Source organism: Syngnathus floridae, chromosome 17 (genome assembly GCF_059516105.1).
Source record: "Syngnathus floridae isolate MCC-2025c chromosome 17, RoL_Sflo_1.0, whole genome shotgun sequence".
In the NCBI taxonomy this organism is placed as follows: domain Eukaryota; kingdom Metazoa; phylum Chordata; class Actinopteri; order Syngnathiformes; family Syngnathidae; genus Syngnathus; species Syngnathus floridae.
The window spans coordinates 12,680,490-12,701,886 of record NC_142429.1 but is presented as its reverse complement, the minus strand read 5'-3'; the positions used below and the strand labels follow the sequence as shown (position 1 = coordinate 12,701,886).

Genomic DNA, 21,397 nt, shown 5'->3' with positions numbered 1-21,397 from the left:
TTCCCATCGTCAGGTTTTATTGCATTTTCAGGACTTGAGCATCATCATATCGTCAAATCATCTCAACAAGGTTAAAAATGTTGGTAACCTGCAAGACAGCAGCCACAATGTAATGTTCATCCAAATACTCTTAAAAATGTTTTTGGGGGGACAAGATGCAATGCAGTCATCACTTTTTAATTGCAATTTACCATTGGTATTTTTCGAATTGATAAAAGCCCCAAAAATATTCCTCCATCCATACAAACAGGTGCAGGCTCCAAGGGACGCCAAGGTAAACAGGTTGCGTTGGTTGGCACACCAGGAGTCACATGTACATCATTTACATGAAATGCGCAAGTGGACATGCAGTTCCTTGAAACGAATCTGGTGGAAAAATAATCAGATGTTCAGTCTCCGGGAAGCATTCTGTGTGTGACCTGTATTCATTATAAAACATGCTACTAGGTGGACTCCAACAGGAGTCGTGGTCAAGTTGACTGAGTGCTTCACCATGCCAGGCAGCAGCGATCACTTCTCGAATGCAAACCTGATCAATGTGCCCTTGCATGGGATGGGATCTTGGCAATTTCCACTCCCCTGCTGCGGGTGGCGCGGGTGGCACGGCACGCCACGGCACGGCACGGCACGCCACGGCGCGCCACGGCAGACCCTCGAGTTCAAATGAGAGTCAGGCGCTTTGGAGGCATTTTTAGGTCCGAAGCCAGCTTAGAGGCACCCAGAAGCACTCGCGCTCTAGTCTTTCCAAAATACTCTGCAGTTCTGCGCAGGCGCTGGCAGAGTCCTCCTTGATTAGGAGCCGATCCACCAGATGTCCATACTGTTGATCCATCTGGAGAGCGGACTGGCGCATCTCCTGGAGGTCCTCGTCCTGTCGAAGAAAATACAAAGACGTTGAGTATCTGGGTGCTGGTTTGATGCAGGGAGGGAGCGTTTCAGGAAAGTCACCGTAACACGCCCTTGCTCCGCCCCTCCCGGCGAGGTGGCGGCGGCGGCGGCACGGCGCCGTCTGCTTTCGGGAACCCGCGGTTTGACAAAAACCACGTAGGGCTTGAACTCGGCCGTCCGCAGCCGTCTCAAGGCCTGCAAAGCATCAGCGCGAGTCAGCTGGCTGTTGTATGAGCGCAAGCGCCACTTGCAAATACCTCGGGCTGAACGTCCACGATGCACATTTTGTTCTTGGCCTGCACGGAGCGGATGGCCTCGATACTGGTGCCGTACTGGTTCTCCTTGTACTCGCCGTGTTCGATGAACCTGAACACCAGAACCGATCTGTAACTACATTGAAGTTCTTTATGAAGATCCAACAACAACAACAACAACAAGCCTACTTGTTGTGGAGGACATCAGCGTCAAATTGCTGCTTGGTGACAAAGTGATACTCCACACCTTCCTTCTCGTGCGCTTTCTTGGGCCTGGTGGTATCTTCGCAACGAGCAAAAATGCTTTAAGACCAGACCGAGACAAAGTGAAACTACATTGAGATGTGGAACTCGGAGACTCACGTGGTACGGCCACCGCGTAGCGATGCGGGTTCTCTGCGATCACTCGCTGCTTGAGTTCATTGATCCGTGCTCCCAGAGAACCTTTCAACACATCCGGACACATTTCCAAAGATGGGTTTGCAAGCTAGCGACCATGTAAGCGGCTTCTCAAAACGTCCCTGAAGCCACCGGCGCATTTCCTGAGGCGCTTCCCCCAGCTTACCGATCAGAACCACCAGCCGAGGCCTCTCGTTGGGGCGCTGCTGGTAGCGGGTCACCTCCTCGTAGGTCAGGAATTCAGAGTCTCCCGGGTCAGAGCCGTCGCTTGAGGAGCCTTGTCGGTCTTTCCGACTTAGGCGGAAGCTCCTGCGCAGACCGGCTGATTCCGGCCAGGATGACGGATAGCATGACAAAAAAAAAAAAAACAACAGCAAGAGGGCCACCACATGAAAATGATTACAAAAAAAACCCAAAACTTGCGAGTCGTATCCATGCATTTTGGAGCGGTTAAATAGGAGGTGTTGTTTTAGAACAGTGATTCTCAAAGTGTGTGGCGAGGCGAGGCATTGAGGCATTGAGGCATTGAGGCGAGGAGAGGAGAGGCATTGAGGCGAGGCGCTTCTTCCCTCTGACACACAAAAGAACCACTGAATGAAATGTGGCTTTTTTAAAATCCACTACACTTCCTTTTTCGATTCGTAGCATTCACTTGTGTTCTTTTCGAATACTTTTGCATGCATGCTTCTATTGAATCAGGATGTTACAGTGGCTTACTATCATCATATTGCATCCATATTTTGTGTACTTTGTGCTTTTTGATGACCACTTGTCGGTCATTCTAGCGCTACTTGGACATGTTTGAGGTGGCCTGTGATGTCATCAGTTTGAGAACCACTGTCTTAGAACCAAAGCAACGCGGCCGAGGCAGGACAGATGGACCCGACCGACCTCGGACCCACCCCCACGTGGAGTCGGGTCCGTCCGTCCGTCTGTCATCCGGACGCTAGACGACGCAGGCAGGCACGCACGCACGCACGCACGCACGCACCCAAGGGAAGCGGCCACCGTACCTGAATAAAATTCCCAGGAAAACACCTGACCACAGGAGGGCGCCACTGCGTTACACTTGGGAGAGACTACAACTGGTGTTAGAGCTTCCCCCCACTTAGCCTCCCTTACACGTGCACACCAGGAAGGTGAACAAGCAGCAGACGTGCCTGGTACAGTGTGCAAATGCGTCCGACGTGGGCCCTCGTGGCGTGGCGTGGCGTGGTGTGGCGTGGGGGGCAGCTGCCATTTGCTTGCTGCCAAGGTGGCACGCTGGAGCACTGCAGCCGATGCAGCAGATGCAGGCGGGGAAGGGCGCAAGGAGGAAGTGGCATGGAAGGGGAGGGGAACTCGGCTCCAAGCGGGGTGCTAAATGTACCGCAAGCACAAATGTTGCCCTTGTGGTGTTATAAGGTGACGGTACCGGCCGCCTCTTCCCAATCAGAGCATTCCAGCAGGATGGAGGGAGGGAGGGAGGGAGGGAGGGAAGCAGACGCCTCATGTTTGGCTGAGGGACGAAGGCTCACCCCTTTCGGGAGAAACGGTGCCCTCTAGTCAGCACTAATGGCCACCAAAGCCAAAAGACGTTCAACATTGACATTTGCTGTCAGTACTTTGGACACAAGAGCGTCTCTGGTGGCGCCTGAAAAGCCTGCAGCCAAACATCTGCATGGGATGGGAGCTCCCCCAACCGCCCAGGGAAACCAGCCAAGTGCCATGACGAGCGAGCGAGCGAGCGAGCGAGATTAGAAAGGGTGAACACGCTGGCTGCCGCTCACCTATGTACTGTCCATTGAAATAGCCCTCACAGTCACAGTCGTCTGCAGGGAAAACAAGGGAAAGAAGGGAGGAAGGAGGGAGGAAAGAGGGAGGAAAGGAGGGAGGAAAGAGGGAGGAAAGGAGGGAGGAAAGAGGGAGGGATAAGCAACAGAGTACAAACGAGAGCTCACGGGTAACAAAGGAATGACGCCAAGGAAAAGTGGCCAGATGCCCAGACGTCACCCAAACAACACATCGCAACCACATTGATGGGACGACAACATCAATATTGGTAGCACCGTTGATCAACATAACAGTCAGTCAGTCATTCTTATTTTGTTTTCAGTGCGGTTTGTGCTTTTCTGTCAACGTTTGATATTTATTCGACTCTTGGTTCCATTTATGTGGAGGCTTATACACGGTTGCGTGACGACCAAGAGTCAAATAAGACGAAAAGGCTCCGACGGAAACGTGGCTAGACTGAGTATGAAAATGAGCCCAAATTAAAAACTCAAATGAAGAGCTTGACACAATCATTAGAATCAATTCAAAGTCAAACAGCGTGCCAAAAACCATACTAGACAGCTACCAACGTTTTGTCCTCCACTTCCCTTTTCCTTTTCATGGAAAACATCACAATATCGTTCGTTACTCCGCAGTTGTTCCCATCCCTAATCGAGTTGAAACGGTGCGACACGATGAAAGTAGATGGACAGCGTTATTCAAGTGGTGACAGGGTTTAGCTGTGGAAATATGCAAACGCATGCAAAGAGGCCTTTAAAATCACCTCTATTGTGTTTGTACTCACCTTTATCGCACGCTTGATCATCTGAGAAAAGAAAAGACAACACAAAGAACATGCATGAGAAGAACAACAAAATTGTTGTTGTTTTTAACCTATGTCTCAAAGTTGCTCAGAGTGCTTTAGTGCAGATTAAAATAGGTCATGTTTGTCAGTGCCTTAGTTTGGGTTAGACGGACGGCTTGACTTCTGGTGATACTTTGACGTGCTAAAAAATCCAAATTGCCATATGCTGGATTTAAGGAGATAAAAGTCACGAGTGGGAAAAGCAGCAGGGAGGCAGGCAGGCAGCCCCGCAGGCAGGCAGCCTCGCAGGCAGGCGGCAGGCAGGCAGCCTCGCAGGCAGGCGGCAGGCAGGCAGCCTCGCAGCCTCGCAGCCTCGCAGGCAGGCAGGCAGGCAGCCAGGCAGGCAGGCCCCCCAGAGTGAGCAAAGGGTGGCTGCCTTCTTACTAAGCCCCCCTGCTCATCTAATCGGATCACCCATCCCATTCTGCCCCCCAAACCAAGGCAGAGTGAGCCAGCTGGCCAGCCGGCTGAAGCGAGCAGAAAAGTGAGCCATTGAACCCATGGAGATTGTGATTTTTATGAAGCCACTTACAGGAAGGCGTTTTTGGCGACTTGGGGTTGGGCAGCGTGCCCACTTTCATCCTGTAGGCCAATCGCCTGGTGAGAAGGAGGAGGAGGAAGAAGAAGAAGAAGAAGAAGATTGAAGGGGCCATTCAGGAATTGGGCCAAAAGTGCAGCTGACCTCTCCTGGAAGTGTTTGGATGGGATGAGCCCGGCGCGCAGGTTGCTGTCGCCCACTCGCTTGGCCTGCCACCAAGTGGGGTCGTCCTGGGTCACCACCTGCAGGATGTCGCCCCGTTTGAAGGGCAGTCCGGCCTCCTGGCACGGCGTGGCCTTGTCCTCCAACGGGATGTAGTCGAACAAGGCTCGCAAGTACACCTGAGTTCATACGTCATTTGCCTTTTGGCATTTCAACAATGCAAAAAGCCGGCCAGGTCACGGCCAGGTCACGGCCAGGTCTCGGAGGCTCACCTTGCTCTCCCTCAATCGGTCTTCCTCTTTAACGGCGGGGATGATCTTCAGCGTAATGGAGCCCTGTGACTGCGACTGGATCAGAAGAAGCAGCAGCCAAGGAACTTACTTCCTCAAGAAGGAACGCAAAGTGCGTGCGTGCGTGCGTGCGTGCGTGCGTGCGTGCGTCCGACCGTCCGGACTCACCAGCAACTGACTGATCTCATCAGGCCTCTTGTGGATCACCGAGACGCCGTTGACTTCCCTGAGTTCGTCTCCGACATGGACCAAACCTGCGAGGAACCGCAACCGTGAAAAGAAGCAAATCATCCATTCGGCGGGGGGGGCTGCAATGATTTCTGATTGTCTTTGCTGCAAGCGCAACTATCAAAGCCAAGATGCTAAAAACAGATCAATACTCAGGGGAGTCTTCCTTTTGTCGACAAAGCTTGCTCTCCGTTCTTTTGCTTTTGAAAGCGAGCAGTAGACAGCGCTCGAGTTGACAATTTACCACTTCTGTCGGCCGCACCCCCTCTCATGATACGAGCCACAATCACGGCCCCGCTGGCGTCATCCCTCCTGATGGTGGCGCCCTGACAGACATGGCCCGCCATCAAAATCTGCTCTGCTCTGCTCGCTCCCAAATGGTCATCAACACTGACCAGGGGCTCTTTGTTCTTCACCAGACGCACAATCTTCACCGACTCCTCCTCCAGCTCGTCATCGTAGTCGTCCGGCAGCGGCGGCAAGACGGGATCAAAACTTTTCTGGGCTACCGTGTCGTGCACGGACAGGAGGGCCTGGACAAAACGGGACCATTTCCACTTTGAAAGTGCTTGATATGCCAAGCCAGCAATTTGCGAGGCGACGGCTGGCTTACTTTGAGATGCGGTGACGTGAGCAGATGGAGCAGCTCTTGTTCCTCTGCGTTCATCGGGCGAGTCTGCAACTCGTCCGTCACCTGTCAATCACGTGCACACACGCAGGCACGCGCAAATCAGCTTCCTCGCTTCCTTCCTGCCGGCCGAGCGGGCCCAGGTCAGCACTTTTGCCGCGGGCGGGTTGCCGAGATGTGCCCGGTGATGACTGGGCACTTTTTTACAGCTTTCCGGCAGTCGGAGTAATGCGCCAAGGACATTATGGTGTCATTTATTATGATTGTGCGCGCGTGCGCATGTTTACGTCTTCAGCAAGAGAGGAAACGCTATGCAGGACAGGACTCGGACATTGTCTCTCATACTGTCTCAGCCTCTCGTGGATCTGGAACACAAATGGATAGATAGTCAATCAGATTTGAAACCATCATTGGAGTTGTACACAACATTAACTCTGTCAGTATTCGACTCTGTTTTTATGAAGGCACCTTCATCAGGTACGCCAAGCTTCTCTCGCTGAAGACGTCTTTGAGGAAGACCATGTCCTCCTTGTGGTTGGCGTCGGGCCGCAGCTGCGAAGTCAGCAAGGCCAACGTCTCGTGGAGCCCTGAGAGCACCCAAAGGCCATGGATGGAAGAGATGACGACGCACGCTGAGGTTTCTCATCTCATCTCATCTCATCTCACCTGCTCCTGCTGTCAGCACAGGCATGGCTTCTTTCATGAATCCTCCAGGTAAGGCGGAGCACACCTATTGGGGAGGGAGGGGGGGGAGGGAGGGAGGGGGGGGAGGGAGGGAGGGAGGGAGGGAGGGATTGCCGACACTTAACACTCACAAAAAATACAATTGCAATTGCCCCAGATATGGAAATGGCTTGGAGTGCTTTAATGTGCAAGGAAAGGAAGCAAAAAGTGGCTTGCACAGCATTCGTACAGTAATGGAGCTTGGTGAGAGTTCCAAACTCCTGCTTTCGATATGGCTCACAAATGCACTTATTCGAATAGGCCGGGGCAGGGCAGGGCAGGGCAGGGCAGGGCAGGGCAGGGCAGGGCAGGGCAGGGCAGGGCAGAGCGTCCACGTCAGCAGCTCCACAAATAACCTCAGACACTTTCTGGGTGGCGTTCCAACAAAAATGACGTACGCTGCACTCAAATCTCGTTAGCGGCTTAGCGGGCGGATCGCACAAACATGATGGCGCTCAGCGGGGCAGATGATTGGATGTCACATTTTCAAGATCTGTCTGAAAATGTTGGCACAGCCCCAATCCACTGCCTGCACACTTGATGCACCACCACCTCATTCCACTCACTTGAGAAAGGTCCAGACGGTCGGTGTCTCCTGAAAAGCAATTTCGCGTACGTTTCAGCCGACATGCTGAGTTTGCCTCGTAAAGTGTTCAAATTGCCATTTTGTGTAACACAACAAAAGCAAGCAAGCAAGCAAGCAAGCAGGCAAGCAGGCAAGCAAGCAAGCAAGCAAGCAAGCAAGCAAGCAAGCAAGCAAGCAAGCAAGCAAGCAAGCAAGCAAGCAAGCAAGCAAGCAAGCAAGCAAGCAAGCAAGCAAGCAAGCGTCTGTTTTGCAGCAGCAAAATAAATAATAAAAGTCAAGCTGTTCTCGGCCGGCACGGCACGCCACGGCACGGCACTCTGCTCAAAGTAATCCATTGCTATTAAGTGTCTGCATGTTACACAAAAGACTGATTGTGCAAAATACAGCAGCAGCAGCAGCAGCAGTGATAGCAGCTACATCCTCTAGAATGGCAATATGGTAATAATAATCCATACTTTCTTTTCTTTGTCACATTGTGATGCTATCGGAAGACACCTTAGCGTGATATCGTAATACTGTCGCTACTTTCCATCAAGTATGGCTTCAGTAACGTCTTGTGATATCGTTGTAAGAGACTGACTGTCAGAATGTTGTGGGTATCAGTATTTTGGTAGCAGTGATGTATCCATACATATGCATTGGCACTTGGATGTAAAGGTGTGGAGGGAGGGAGGGAGGGAGGGAGGGAGGGAGGGAGGGAGGGAGGGATGGATGGCGATACTATGGCTAAAGTCTCCATAGTATCACGCGCCATATGGTAGCCACCAATCAGTGTTAAGAGACAAGTCCATTGAAATCAGAGAGCATCTTGTAGGACTGACACAGTGTGGTGTCACGCTTCACCACATCCACCTAAGCAATACGGCATTTTGCAGCAGAGCACGTGTGACAAAAGAGGCAGCCTCTTCTCCATCATTCTTATCCTCATGACGGAGGGTGTGGTCCCCGCACCCCGGAAAATCTACTGCACCCCTTTTTCTGCTATCATATTGATGCTATTCCGCCCAGACTCCCTCCCTCCCCTTCCATTGCATTGCCATCCTCCTTGCGCAGTATCACGCCGCCGCTATTTCTTGCCCGCCCGCCCGCCGGCAGGCAGATGGAGGGACACAAAAAAGGGAAAACAGACAGCTGAAGGGATGAGGGTGCATCCCATCTGGCTCATGTGGACGCCGTTCAAAAGGCTAAAAACATCAAACTAGCTGTCCTACCTTCTTCCTGGCCTCCTCCTCTCGACTGCTCCTCCCAGGCTGGTCTTCCTCTTTCCTCCTCCTCCTCCTCCTCCTCCTCCTCCTCCTCTCTCCGCTTCTTCTAGCTGCTGCTGCTGTGCTCATAAACCTGCTGCACACTTGGACACCCCTCCCCCCTTTATTACGCCCCTCCCTCCCTCCCTCCCTCCCTCTGTCATGACGCTAGACAGATACACAAAAGAAGTACATCGTAGTTCTTTAGGTGTATTTACTACTTGAAACCACACAAATTAATTCATAACAAAATAGACAGATACTTTTATATTCATGGCGGACAATAAATATAATATACAGTACACTGAGTAGATAAAGAATAAAAATCAATAAAACATTTTCATAACGTGTCAGAAATACAACCATTTGTTTCCCTATTTCTTTTTGAATGATGGCAGACATTGTGAAAATTGTACAGAAAGTACAACAACTGGTTTGTGTTGGTGTTCATGATGATGTCATCACTCTATAGCCAATTGGTTAATCAAGCAGTCTGCTTTGTGCACCCACTTGACCCCCCCAAATACCAAGCCAGCTTTTCATACGCTAATTGTTTTGACGGTGTTTCCATCTGGACGCTCGCTCATATCTCTTCACAAGCTGTGCATTGTCTTCATTTCGAAAAACACCTTTCGGGGTTCACGGCTCACTGATTTGGAAAATGTTTTGTTTGCAGATCAATATTGAACATTTCACAAATATTTCATTCACTGTTTTATCTCGTGTCTTACATGGTCATTTTGACCATAGCGGATCGATCTTAACATCGATGGCTTGAATAGCATTGCGTGAGCCCAAGAGGTTGATTTCTTTGTAGTCATCCAAACGGTTGTGGATAGTGGCTCTGCGGTGTTGGCTAGCAAATCTTTCCAGCCCACGACACACACGTGCTGTTTGTTGAAAGGACGAGACTGAAGATCGCCTTGGAATTAGTTCCCAAATATTGCATTGCATATTGTGTAGTGCCATGAGGTTAGGTTGAGGACTTAAGTCAAGCAAGGCCTCAGACTTTGCCCACAGCGGATGCCCACTCCAGACTCCAGTCAAGGTCAAATATCTTCCTATTGGCTGGTGGTGGAGATGATGATGATGATGAAGTTGGAGGTGGTTATGTGACACCAAAGGCTGCTGGGAAATGCCTGCTGCTAATTGCACTTGAGTGAGTGCTGCAGACTTGCATTAGCCCGCACTGGAAGTCAGCTGCGTCTGCTGCTCGTCCCCCTATTGTGATATCATTTCATATCATCCAGTCCTGCCCTATATAGCATTGTCTGTTTATAATCGATGGTGCAGTGACGTGGGGTGAGCTATATGACTGGTCGAGGCACTGACGTCACCCCCCGGTCCAATTTGTCCGGCAACTATCCGTGTCACAAACAAGGTTGGGCTAGAGTGGCTTATTGGTTATTTCATTGGAACCATTTGAATACAAATCTCATATCAGCAGTCTTCACACATCAAACCACTCAATAAAGCACATGGAATCCAAAACGATCGTACTTACCACTCCGTTTGAAAAGACATGCTCCCAAGTCCCGTTGTCCGAATCCAACCATTGGCCTCCGGAGTTGCTCTTCCTTTCCTGATGACCTCCTGCTTCGACCGAAAACCCATCGTTGAAAATCGTTTGGATATGTCGTAATACTCCATTGGAAAACGAAATGTAAAAACGGGGGTGGGAAAAGCCCCGAATGTAAAAGGAAAGAAATGCACGACCGCGCCTCAGCTGTTCACTGTCAATTCGAAGTGGCGATCTCTTCTTCTACAGGTAGGCGCATGAGGCATCCCGGGATCACTAGCACCCCCTGCCATAAGGCTGGAGAACCTTTTTTCGTAGCCTCCGTAAAGAAACACGACGGTACGGACAGATGACAAAAAACACTAGATATTATATACACCGGCCTAACTAGGGAAATGAGCTAATATAGCCACCGTGTTTGAACACTTAAACATAAAGACAGAGAGCAGTTCGGTCGAACTGCATAGCCATCGCTATGGGCATAGCCATAGCCATAGCCATAGCCATCGCTATGGGCATAGCCATAGCCATAGCCGTCGCTATGGGCATAGCCATAGCCATAGCCATCGCTATGGGCATAGCCATAGCCATAGCCATAGCCATAGCCATAGCCATAGCCATAGCCTGTCAACCGAGGCAGCTGTGTGATGACGCAATCGTCAGAGGGGGGAGGCGAGGCAGGAAGCGAATCGTCTTCGCTTTTAAAAGAACTATAAACATGTGGGTTCAAAATGATACAAAACTATTGAAATGAAAAGGAAAATGTCTTGATAATAAAAACAATTGAATTTGGTTTTTCCCCTTTTCATGATGGCAGGGAGGGGAGGCGTGGCCTCCCTTGCCTCCTCTGACCGACCGACCGACCGCACGTCCGTCCGTCCCTGCGATGGTGATCTCATCAGCAAGGTCGCTATTGCATCGTGATACATTGTTGCGTCGCTATTGCATCGTGATACATTGTTGCTAGAGTATCGCCATCATTGACAACTCACGAGCGAGTCAACATTGTGATCCGTGCCAGTGTCTGTCGTATGTACGCAACTCTTTGTTTTTCTCCGTTTGAAGGTGCTGGATCTCCTTCGCGTCCTGGCAGCTTGGATCGGATTTCTCTCTCCATCCAATGACTGCTCAGACAAGTATCGTGACACGCGATAGCCATGCACAATTTTCTTCGTAGTCAACGAGGAAAAAAACAGCACAGGCTACATTTGAAGCCACGTCTTGTCATAATCACTGTGCAGTAAATCCCCCCCCCCCCCAAAAAAAAAATACTTACTTTTTTTAGTGGTGTGATTTAATCCAGCCTCATTTTGAATAGATCTGAGGATTGGGAGCTGGTCCACATACAGTTTATAAATACAGCACATGGCACATACAGTACAAATACTGTATGTCAGATTTGCCATTTTTGGATGTCAGCCACGGTGTTGCCGTGACCTGCTGGCTGCAGAGTGAGATTACGTCGGACAACATGCAGCTTTTGGACTGGCTTCCATGTTGAAGTACATGCCACAGCAGATGCCGCACTACCCCGACCTAGTACCGTATGTCTTAAAGTTCGTTTTAGTTCTTTTTTTGAAATGTTGGAAGGATGACTTGCATTTCACTTGAAATGATTTATTCTGCGGATGGGAAATTATTTACACAAAACTGTACACACTTATAAAAGACAAATAAAATAACAGCAGTATGATAGCAAAAGTGAACGTTGGCACACGCACCACAAAAACCAACATAGTAGTTCCAATGAAGAAGCTTCAAAGAGTGCTAAATTATAAAAAATGAAATCCCTTCACCAGCATTCAGAACGGGGGACCAGCCCTTATTGTCGTTATGGAGTCGAATTAGGTAATAATAAGCCACATTCAATGAAGCGTTGATTGAACAGGTCGCCCAATTGCCACATTTTCAAGGCGACAAAGAAAAGAAAAGGAAAATGGGTGACACCTACTGGCCACTCTTAGCGAGCGATGTTCCACTCCAAGCGACACTTGGTTGTCATCCCATCTGATTGCAACATGGAAAAAAAAAAAAAAAGCATCCGTCGGGGTGGCTGTCAGTTTTTCTTATCGTCGCCAGGCAGGAAGTAGGGGTTCTCGTGGCCTTGCATCAAATAGGAGTAACGCGACGGGTTCTTATTGGTGAAGGTCTTCATTCCGTCGGGGTTGAGATCGTACGACCCTGACTGAAACGGCAGTGAGAGCGGTTGACGTGTTAGTGTCACATGTGGCGCACGCGCAGCACCGTGCACCACGCCACCACAGGAAGCTGACCACCACCACCACCACCACCACCACCACTAGCAGCAGCAGCAGCAGCATCACCGTAGTTGTGCTGCACACTAAAGCCACCAAGAGGGAGGGAGGGATCAAACCTTACCTTTTTCCATCCTCTCTGCTTGGAAGGAAAGGCCTAAAGCGACACATCAGGAGTCAGCCAAAGCTGGGAGCAAGGGCAAGAAACTAGCTACTAGCAGTACTAGCTAGTACCCGTGCTACCAAATGAGTACATTTAAAGTGGCAATTCACTGCAGGATCTGAAAGATGAACTTTGATATCATCTCTTTTGCCAACGATTCATTCGGACAGCATAGGGGCAAAATGGCGGGGCCCTTAAATTGATGAAGGCCCATGGTCTGGTCTGGTCTGCTTCGACCTTTTTGTTAATACCATGGTACATTATTAGACCAACTACCTATTTTGCCTTGAGTTTCCCTCAAATGACTCATCTACTGTGGGGATACGCCAATGGATGGAATGGCTTCCCCCCCCCCCCTTTTCTTTTTTAGTTGCCTGGCTTGTGAAAAGAAAGAGTGGCGCTCACCACGCCGTTGCCATGATGCCGCTTTTCCATCATCTCCATAGTGGCTGCAGCGTCCCAGGTGGCGGCGGTGGTAGCGCGGGGAATGGGCGTGATGCCAACAGGCCAGGGCTTGGTCAACTCGCCCCCCGCCGGGTACGGACTGGCATCGCTGTGCTCCGCCTGGCCTCCAGAGCACCTCCGCCTGGTGTGGACAGTGCTCATTTTCATTTCATCATTTTTCGGTATGTATGGAAGCATTGTTTGGGCCATTAAAAATTGCAAAACAATGTCTGTCGTCTCAAACATTCATCATGTTTTATATCTCTTGTTGCTTCTATGTTACAAATAGTTTGTCGATTTAGTTTTTGTGTCGTGGAGTACAGTGCTCCCTAGTGGTCAGTCATTGCACACGTCAGTTCACTTCTGACGGACGGACGAACGGACGGACTCACCAGCAGCAGTAGGAGAGCAAAGCCAAGATGATGATGAGTAGAATTCCGCCCAAAACGCAGGAGATGACCACCAGCGCCAGCAGAGACGCTGTCAACACACACATTTGTTGACACTCTCGGCACGACATCATTCAAATCATGTCGTCGTCGCCGCCGCCGCCGCTCACAGTCAGTGCAGTTGAAGCCCGCGTATCCAAAGGCGCATCTGGAAAAGACAGGAAACATTCAAATGGAGTGAAATGTCCAAAGAAAAGTGCCCGGATGTCAAGGAGAAAATCGGTTCGTGTATTTTCTTTCTTAGGGGGATTCAAACTTGCGAGTTAGTCTGCTACGGCGGGCGCTTGGACCGGCAAAAACAACGAAACGAAACAGGTAGTCGCTTTCTTATGTGAATGGAAATGTACAGGTTGACTTACTTCTGGCAGCTGTTGCCCACCACTTCCTGCCCGCTTGGACAAGCTGCAAACACACACAAAGAAATGCATGACAAAACTCAAGGTGCTCTTATCCATTGCTGTCATGAACGTCCGTCCAGTCTTTGTCAAGAGTTTTTTTTTTTTTTTTTTTGGTCGTCAGCGTATGGGTCGGGCTCGTCCCGCTGTCGTGGGGTCCCACCGGCCCTTGTCATTCTTTTTGCTTGCTATGCTGTATGTCTTCCTTTACCCTTGCAGCTGGTGTTGGAGTACACCGTGGAAATGTAGCCAGCTTTGCAGGAACAGCCCACGCGACCGTTAGCGCTGGTGCACCGAGTCGTGACGGCGTCGCAGGGAAGTGGAACCTGATCACACAACTTTGTGCCTACCAGAAAGAAAGAAAGAAATGTCAACAAACGGGGTCGCCAGTGGGCTGGGCTGGCTGGGATGGCTAGGCAGGTACCACCGTGGTGTTGGCTCACCGCGAAACGTGGCGTTGAGCAGCAAGCCTTGGGAGCTGCTCCCGATGGCATCCTGGATGACCTGCTCCACTGCCTCCTCAGAGTGTTGCGTGTTGTCAAAGATGTTGTTGACAGTGGCCAGGACGCTTCCTGGGCTGTGGGAAAAGCAAACGGTGGCAAACGGTGAAAACTTTCCCCAGGCCAGGCCGGGCCAGGCCGGGCCGGGCCGGGCCGGGACGGGCCGGGCCACGGGACGGGACTTCATTACTCACGCTAGCTGCACCACGTCAGAGCGCACGTATCCCGGCCGACCTGCGAAGGCGCCAGCGAGCTGCAAAACACACCATCTGGCTGCTAAACAAAGAACAATTCCAAACGGTCCTCATTTCCGACGCACGAGCTGACCGAAGCCGAGATGTCCGCGGCCGTCTCTTGGAAGACTTTGGAGGACCTGTCCAACATTTCCTTGTCAAATGTCAAGGACGTGAGGTGGAGCTGCCCTGGGAACACTTGAGCTGAAGAAGATGACTCGATAAGACACGCACGCCTTTTTACCGGCGGACGTTTGGAAGAAGTTAGGCTTACCGCGGATGCAACGCGCGCCCAGGAGGAAGCTTCCGGAGAGACACTGGCAGGTTCTGTTTAAGCAGACGCTTTCAAGGGGACACTGTTCTGCAGGACAAACTACAGCGGAGCGGATGGACACAAATGACGCATTCAAGAGCCTGTTCATCCAAACGGTACAACTTGATACCTATGGTTGCGTTCTGGGTGGGGCCGGGCGAGCTTTGGGTGGCTTTGCTGGCTGAGGTTGGCGTGAGGACGCTCGTCGCTTCACGAGTAGTCGCTGCATTGTAATGTTCAAAAAGGAGCAAGCGTCAATCCAAAGACGACAACACGCAAGTTCCTTTTGTTGCGGCCGTACCTCCTGACGTGGCCTCGGAGGCCGGGGTCGGGCCGTTTGTGGTGATAACGCCGGACGTTTCTCTTGTCCTTGTGACTTTGTCGGACTGAGGGTCGGTCGTCGTCCGAGCCGTGGCGTCACCGGTGGGTTTGGTGTCGTCGGTCGCCACCGAAGCTGTCACGTCGACGCTTAGAGTTGACGACGGGCTGGCGGTTATTACAGCTGTTGTCGCCTCAGCGTCGCTCGGTGTCATCCAGGTGGTCCGGTCAGACGGACCGCTCGTCGTCACGGAGTCGGTCGGACCGGCTGCGGTCATAAATGTTGTGTCGTTGCCGGTGGTCGTCAGTGACGTGTAGTTGTCAGTCAGGCCGATTGTTGTCGTGGAGGTAGTGTCGTTGCTCAAGCCGGTTGTTGTCATTGGTGTTGTGCTGCTGTTAGTCCAACTGGTTGTTGTTGTCGTCAGGGAAGTGGAGTTAGTCAGGCTGACTGTCGTCAGCGAGGTAGGGTCATTCGTTAAGCCCGTTGTTGTCATTGGGGTTGCGTCGTTGTCGGGCGGACCGGTCGTCGGTAGCGACGTCAGGCTGATTGTCGTCACCGAGGTAGGGTCATTCGTTAAGCCCGTTGTTGTCATCGGGGATGCGTCTGTGTCGGGCGGACCGGTCGTCGGTAGCGATGTCAGGCTGATTGTCGTCACCGAGGTAGGGTCATTCGTTAAGCCCGTTGTTGTCATTGGGCTTGTGTCGTTGTCAGGCGGACCGGTTGTCGGTCGTGACGTCAGGCTGATTGTTGACACCGAGGTGGTATCGTCGTCGGTCAGGCTAGTTGTTGTCGTCGAGGTCGCCGTGTTGTTGTTGTTGGCCGGACCGGTCGTCGTCATTAACGATGTGTCATTGCGGGCTAGACTCGTCGTCGTCAATGACGTTGCGCCGTCCTTGGTCAGACCGCTCGTCACTGAGGTAACGGTGTCGTGGCCGGATGTTATGTCCATCGAATCGGTTGTTGCCGTCGAAGTTGCGCCATGATTTGTCAGGCCCGTAATCATCGCGCTCGTCTGGTTGTTTACAGCGGTGGTTAATCTGCCCCTTGTTGCCATTGAGGTTGTGACATTGTTTTCTGGACGTGTCGTCGACGTGTCGTCGTCGGTCTGGCCGGTCGATGTCATTGATGTTACGTGGTCGGTCTGACCGGTCGACATGATGTCACCGTCTGTCGGAGCAACCGCGGAGGCGGCGGAGGCGGCGGCGGAGGCGGCGTCTGGGCCGGTCGTCGTCATCCAGGCGGTGCCCCGGTCGCTCACGGTCGTGAGCGTGACTCGTGCGGCTGTCGTTGCGGCGGGACTGCGATCGGTGGGGTCCGGCGGCCGTGCCGTCACAGTGTTGCCGGTTCGGCCCGTTGATGTCGCTCCGCCGCTTGTCGGTGAGAGTGCGCTGCTTGCGTAGGAGTTTTTGCCAGACGTCTCCTCTCTGACGGTTGTCGTAAATGGATTGGCTGCGGATTGCGTGGACGTCGCGCGGTTGCTCATCGGAGCCAGCGTTTCTGTCGTGGTGGTGTTTTCGCCGTCGCCGAACATTCCCTCGGCGGTGGCGGTCACCATGTCAAAGTCTATTGGCATCACTGCAGTCAAAAGAAAGACGAAGAAATCAGCAAATAGGGAGAAAGCTTAGATATGTTGATGGGAGAAGGAATTCTGACAATATCAGTCCAAAAAATGAATGTGCATGTTTTGACAGTATTGGACTTCCTCCAACTAGTTGGAGCGCTCTTGTCAGATTTTTGTGGCATTCTTTTCTCTCTCAATGAAACTAATCTCTTTGGGAATGTGTTGAAATACGACATGACTAACAATGTAGCCAGCCCATTTGATGGCCATTCTGTTGTCTGACATTCCTAAACATGACTCAAGAGACATTCGAGGCAATATTGTCACATTTGAACTTTGATGATATCAACATCATCCGGAAGGCTGACATAGTACATAGTTGGAGGAACGGGACAAAAACATGAATCATAGTGCGCTGCTTGTTATCCGACGTCTGTTCCCAGATACAGCGCGTTTACGACGGGATGAAGCCCGACCGAGTCCAGGCGGCGGCGGCCAGGCGGTGGCCAGGCGGCGGCCAGGCGGCGGCAGCCAGGCGGTGGCCAGGCGGCGGCCAGGCGGCGGCAGCCTGCTTGCTCGGTTGACAACTGCTCATCATTCAGCAATTGAAATTGTCGCTTTAGCACCTGAACGAGCAAAAGGGGAAGTGGCTCTTGGTTCTCAGAGGAAATGAAGCGCCGGCTGCCCGTAAGTAGCGTGACAACATGGCCGCTGGCCGGTGACGCGCTCGTCTGGGTTACAATTTAACAACAGCGCGCTAATCTGGGATTGGATGACCAGTGACGGAGATGACGGCAAAACCTCTTAAACTACATCCAGCGGTGCTCGCCTTCATTCCCGCTCGCCTCACCGTGTTGGGGGGGCTGAAGGTTAGATTAGCTTTCACGCAGAGCATTCTCTCTGCATTCTTTCCATTCAACTTGCTCCATTTGATCCTTTATTTCACACCTCGTCCTATGATGTGTCATTGTTTGACTGGTCAAGTAGTGAGTGTGGTCGTTATGGTGACATAAGTCAACATTTGTGTGTGCATGTGTACAGAGGTGTGTGTGCGTGCGTGTGTATGTATGTACGCGCGTTATCAGCACCTTTCATCTCCATATAATGGTCATAGTGGAACATTAAGTCTGTGCCGGCGTTAGTAAAAGGGCCGCGCGGCGCGGCGCGTCACGGCACGACGTGGCACGGCACGGCACGGCCCTTGTTAAATCGGCAATAAATCAGAGTCAATTGATTTGAAACCAGTTCCATTACAGTATACATTTAGAAATCGCTGTCCAAAATATACAACGCTGTCCAAAATACAACCGGGCTGAAATACGATGCTGTGATGAAGCAAGCAAAATCCTTTCCAAACCAACTGAGCAGGCGGAATCCAATGAAAGAGGCCTTGCTTTCTGCGTTTGGACTTGCTAATGATGACAGCCATAAACTAAGAGCAGCATGCCATGCGCTAATTAAGAGTGCCTTGCCCGCCTGCCCGCTTGCCTGCCTGCCTGCCTGCCTGCGTGGCTGCCCGCCTGCCTGCCTGCCTGCGTGGCTACCCGCCTGCCTGCCTGCCCGCCTGCCTGCCTGCGTGGGTTTATCCTGCTGCAGATAGATAATCCGCGCAGACACAAAAGGGGTGACTGGGTCAAAGGTGGTCTGCAAACACACACTCAGAAGGACGCGGATCAGAAAGGTCCGCTTTTGCCATGAAAAGCACATGCTTCACGCATATACAATGATGCTACTGTAGGGTGCTGATCCCACCCGAGGCCAGGCCAGGCCAGGCCAGGCCAGGCCAGGCCAGGCCAGGCCAGGCCAGGCCAGGCCAGGCCAGGCCAGGCCAGGCCAGGCCAGGCCAGGCCAGGCCAGGCCAGGCCAGGCCAGGCCAGGCCAGGCCAGGCCAGGCCAGGCCAGGCCAGGCCAGGCCAGGCCAGGCCAGGCCAGGCCAGGCCAGGCCAGGCCAGGCGCTGTCCTTTGCGCTTCCTGTCGTGACCGAGCCTCTTTCAGGCAGAGAACCCAAAAAAGACAAGTGTAACAAAAGAGCCAGCCGCCTAGGCCTTTCATGTGAAATACAAACGCAAAAGTGCTTTCGACACAACCTGGCGTGAGAAGCGAGTGTCGGGTGTTCCAACTTTACACCTCGTTTCAGCTCACACAACTGGATACCATGAGCAGGTTCACTTCCTGGAACTTTGCCAAGTATCGGCTCATGCTGTTCCAATGCGATGATAGATTGAATCAGGAGTTCAGGCATTATGGATGTGCAGTGCCGCCCAAATGTTAAGGAAAATACACTGCTGTTTGTGGCATGCGCACCTTTCAAACATGTCACGTGACTCAGCAGGACTCCATAAAATGGCATCAGACGGCTTGGAGTCGCTTGAGGGCACGTGTGTGTGTGTGTGTGTGTGTGTGTGTAAGATCTGTTTAATCGCTTAAACAGAAAGCAAATCTGGTGTTGGGGTCATTCATCAGGACCGGGTAGACTGGTACTACTCAGTCATTCTGAGAAAAAGTGCTCCGCTCGTATCCTAGCTAAACACACAACAGTCCTCCAAAACTTCCTGGATCCGGGCTAAAGTTCCTGCTGTGGAAATAAAGCCTTATGAGAGAGAGGCCCGACAGATGGCCGCGTCGCACGACCTCTGCAGGTATCATATCCAATTAAAACTGGGCCAAGCACAACCTAACACTTGCGTCCTCTTGCACTCTAATCCACACAAATGGACGTACACAAACTCACTGGCGTATGATGGTTAGAAAGAAAAAAAAAGGGGTACCTAACGTCAGGAGGAAATTGAAGTCGGTCGCCTGATGCAGAGGAACGGGAAGTAACGCTGCTACACAATTGGAAACGTGGGCCAGGTGTAACATCAGGGGCTGGCTCTGATGAAACCAGAATGCGGAACCGAGAGGACGCCGCCACTTCAGGCGCACTTGGTCACGCCTCCGTCCGTCCGTCACAAAAGGGGGGCAACACCCTTGCCGCAGGGCAGGGCAGGGCAGGGCAGGGCAGGCACGTGACGAGCCCCCTTGACTCGGTCAAGTCTCGGCCGCAGCTAAAAATTGGCCCAATGTTATTGAGCGTCCTTTGGTTAGTTTTGAAATGACTTTTGGACACAATGCTATTTTGGAGCACTTCTTTTTCACAAATGCTGCCATAAAAAAAAGCAGAAATAACCTGTGCATCCACCTGCTGCCATTCATATAGGCGGGGCAGCCATATAATTTTATGCGGCCCACTAAGGCAAACAGAGTGTCTACTTCACGTTTCTTTCGAAATGGGTTTGGTGCTTTTCGTATTCCCAGAAAATCTTGAATTTGGCACCCCTGTCAGCAAGTCAACAGGCCCTAATTTCACACCATTTCATTTCATTTGTGATGTTTTTCTTTTTTTTTTTTTGCTAGTGCCGTGAGACTTTTGTGAAGTAAAATAGGCATGCCTCGTCTCCGAGGCTGCTATTAGTTTATGGGCTGAAGCGTATCCACTACAGTTGAGGCAAACGCGCAGAAAGCAATGCAAAGAAAAAAACAAACCAAAATACAAGCCATGTCCTACGTGACGTCACGTCAGCCAGAAATTGCCAGGTTAACTCACCCATGGCGGCGACAAGGAGTGAGTTGAAGACATGTAAGTGGTGGAGCAGCATGATTCCGGTGGTCGCAAACTTATAACGGTACCGACGCGGGCCCGAATGCGCGCTACAGGTGCTTCTCTCTCAGGCTGGCGGCAGGCAGGCAGGCAGGCGAGCGAAGGAGGAGGAGGAGGAGGAGGAGGAGGAGGAGCAGGAGGAGGCTCGCTCCGGACGGGGCACAGCCTCTCCCCCCTCCCATCGGGGCATTATAGGATTTTGTGCTGCGCCTTCCGATTGGACCGCTGTCGCTGTCAATTAGCCTTGCCGTCCCGAAGGTCCCGCCTCCTCCACCTCTTTGCCCGGCTTGCCAATGGCGACACACAAAACGGCTGGTGTACAATCAAGTTCTATTTTTAACACGATTGTTTGCCCCGCTTTCTCTCACGCTGGCTGCCCCACAGGGAAGCCACAAAGGCGACAAACTATCGAAGTTTGCAGCAAAGCCAAGGAGAGCGAGCGAGCGAGTGCGGTTAGAGGGCCAGACAGATTGCGCTGATTTTTCAATCTTCATTCATTTCTCTCACATCAACGCACAAAAGTCACAGTGTCACAGCCACAAGCTCTTATGTCATTTAGTCTCATCTTAAGACCTCTCTTTAAAAAATACATTTAGAAATTTACCACACATGGTTTGGTATCTCTGGCACCAAAATTAGATGATTTTAAATGCATCAAATGAAAAGTTTTCAAAAGTGGAAGTACCTTAGTCAAGATGTACGGCATAACGTAGGCGTTCCAGCATCAGGTTTTCGTACGGAACCCGTTCCTGTGGAATAAAGGCCTCGAGACATCGTGCTCACCTCGCGCTTATCTCGGGCACACATGTGGCGGGCGAGCAGCCGCCATTTTTCAATTTCTATTGTCGTCGTCGTGGGCCTTAGCAACCACCGGCGAGCGAGCGAGCGAGACGGTCGGCTCATGCTATCCAGCCAAAGTCAACCTCTTCACGGAAATAGACAAAAGAGATTCTTAACACAATCTTTTTCGTCTTCTTATTAATGGCTTTTTTAGTCAAAATACAAGCAGTTTTTTTGGCACGAGTTTTATTGTTTTCTCCCTAATCACT

General features: G+C 51.5%; 2 protein-coding genes and 2 long non-coding RNA genes across 11 annotated transcripts; 1 reads left to right on the top strand and 3 right to left on the bottom strand.

Moving 5' to 3' along the window:
- mpp3a (MAGUK p55 scaffold protein 3a) lies at positions 1-8,670 on the bottom strand. 6 transcript variants are annotated; one of them, XM_088356940.1, is made up of 21 exons: positions 8,525-8,591; positions 7,294-7,322; positions 6,671-6,734; positions 6,473-6,591; positions 6,292-6,369; positions 5,990-6,070; positions 5,772-5,909; positions 5,621-5,702; positions 5,317-5,402; positions 5,131-5,205; positions 4,841-5,037; positions 4,691-4,755; positions 4,099-4,119; positions 3,311-3,352; positions 2,555-2,620; positions 1,708-1,863; positions 1,506-1,586; positions 1,332-1,425; positions 1,146-1,254; positions 949-1,083; positions 1-871 (listed from the first exon to the last, which is right to left on the bottom strand). In XM_088356940.1, exons 3-21 carry the CDS (start codon positions 6,705-6,707, stop codon positions 692-694), a joined length of 1,842 nt encoding a protein of 613 aa, XP_088213066.1. In that variant the 5' UTR covers positions 6,708-6,734; positions 7,294-7,322; positions 8,525-8,591; the 3' UTR covers positions 1-691. The 6 variants fall into 6 exon arrangements, 4 of the variants coding, with proteins under 4 accessions (XP_088213066.1, XP_088213062.1, XP_088213063.1 ...); XM_088356936.1 differs by lacking the exon at positions 7,294-7,322 and having other exon boundaries at positions 8,525-8,663; XR_015853250.1 differs by lacking the exon at positions 7,294-7,322 and having other exon boundaries at positions 858-871; positions 1,332-1,415; positions 8,525-8,667.
- Positions 8,671-8,756: 86 nt separating this feature from the next.
- On the bottom strand, positions 8,757-10,663 carry LOC148384709 (uncharacterized). The gene is made up of 2 exons (XR_015853252.1): positions 10,062-10,663; positions 8,757-9,918 (listed from the first exon to the last, which is right to left on the bottom strand). It is a non-coding gene; the product is annotated as an uncharacterized LOC148384709 (long non-coding RNA).
- On the top strand, positions 10,561-12,073 carry LOC148384708 (uncharacterized). Its single transcript, XR_015853253.1, has 3 exons — positions 10,561-10,796; positions 10,894-10,982; positions 11,142-12,073. It is a non-coding gene; the product is annotated as an uncharacterized LOC148384708 (long non-coding RNA).
- On the bottom strand, positions 11,678-21,215 carry LOC148384707 (uncharacterized). 3 transcript variants are annotated; one of them, XM_088356932.1, is made up of 14 exons: positions 21,034-21,215; positions 15,130-16,722; positions 14,959-15,051; positions 14,790-14,888; positions 14,610-14,719; positions 14,477-14,535; positions 14,226-14,359; positions 13,994-14,128; positions 13,747-13,789; positions 13,498-13,535; positions 13,331-13,418; positions 12,900-13,080; positions 12,456-12,488; positions 11,678-12,261 (listed from the first exon to the last, which is right to left on the bottom strand). In XM_088356932.1, the coding sequence occupies exons 2-14, from the start codon at positions 16,718-16,720 to the stop codon at positions 12,133-12,135; spliced, it is 2,733 nt and encodes a 910-aa protein (XP_088213058.1). In that variant the 5' UTR covers positions 16,721-16,722; positions 21,034-21,215; the 3' UTR covers positions 11,678-12,132. The 3 variants fall into 3 exon arrangements, with proteins under 3 accessions (XP_088213058.1, XP_088213056.1, XP_088213057.1); XM_088356930.1 differs by lacking the exon at positions 21,034-21,215 and adding an exon at positions 20,295-20,484; XM_088356931.1 differs by lacking the exons at positions 12,456-12,488; positions 21,034-21,215 and adding an exon at positions 20,295-20,480.
- Between the last annotated feature and the right edge of the window lie 182 nt (positions 21,216-21,397).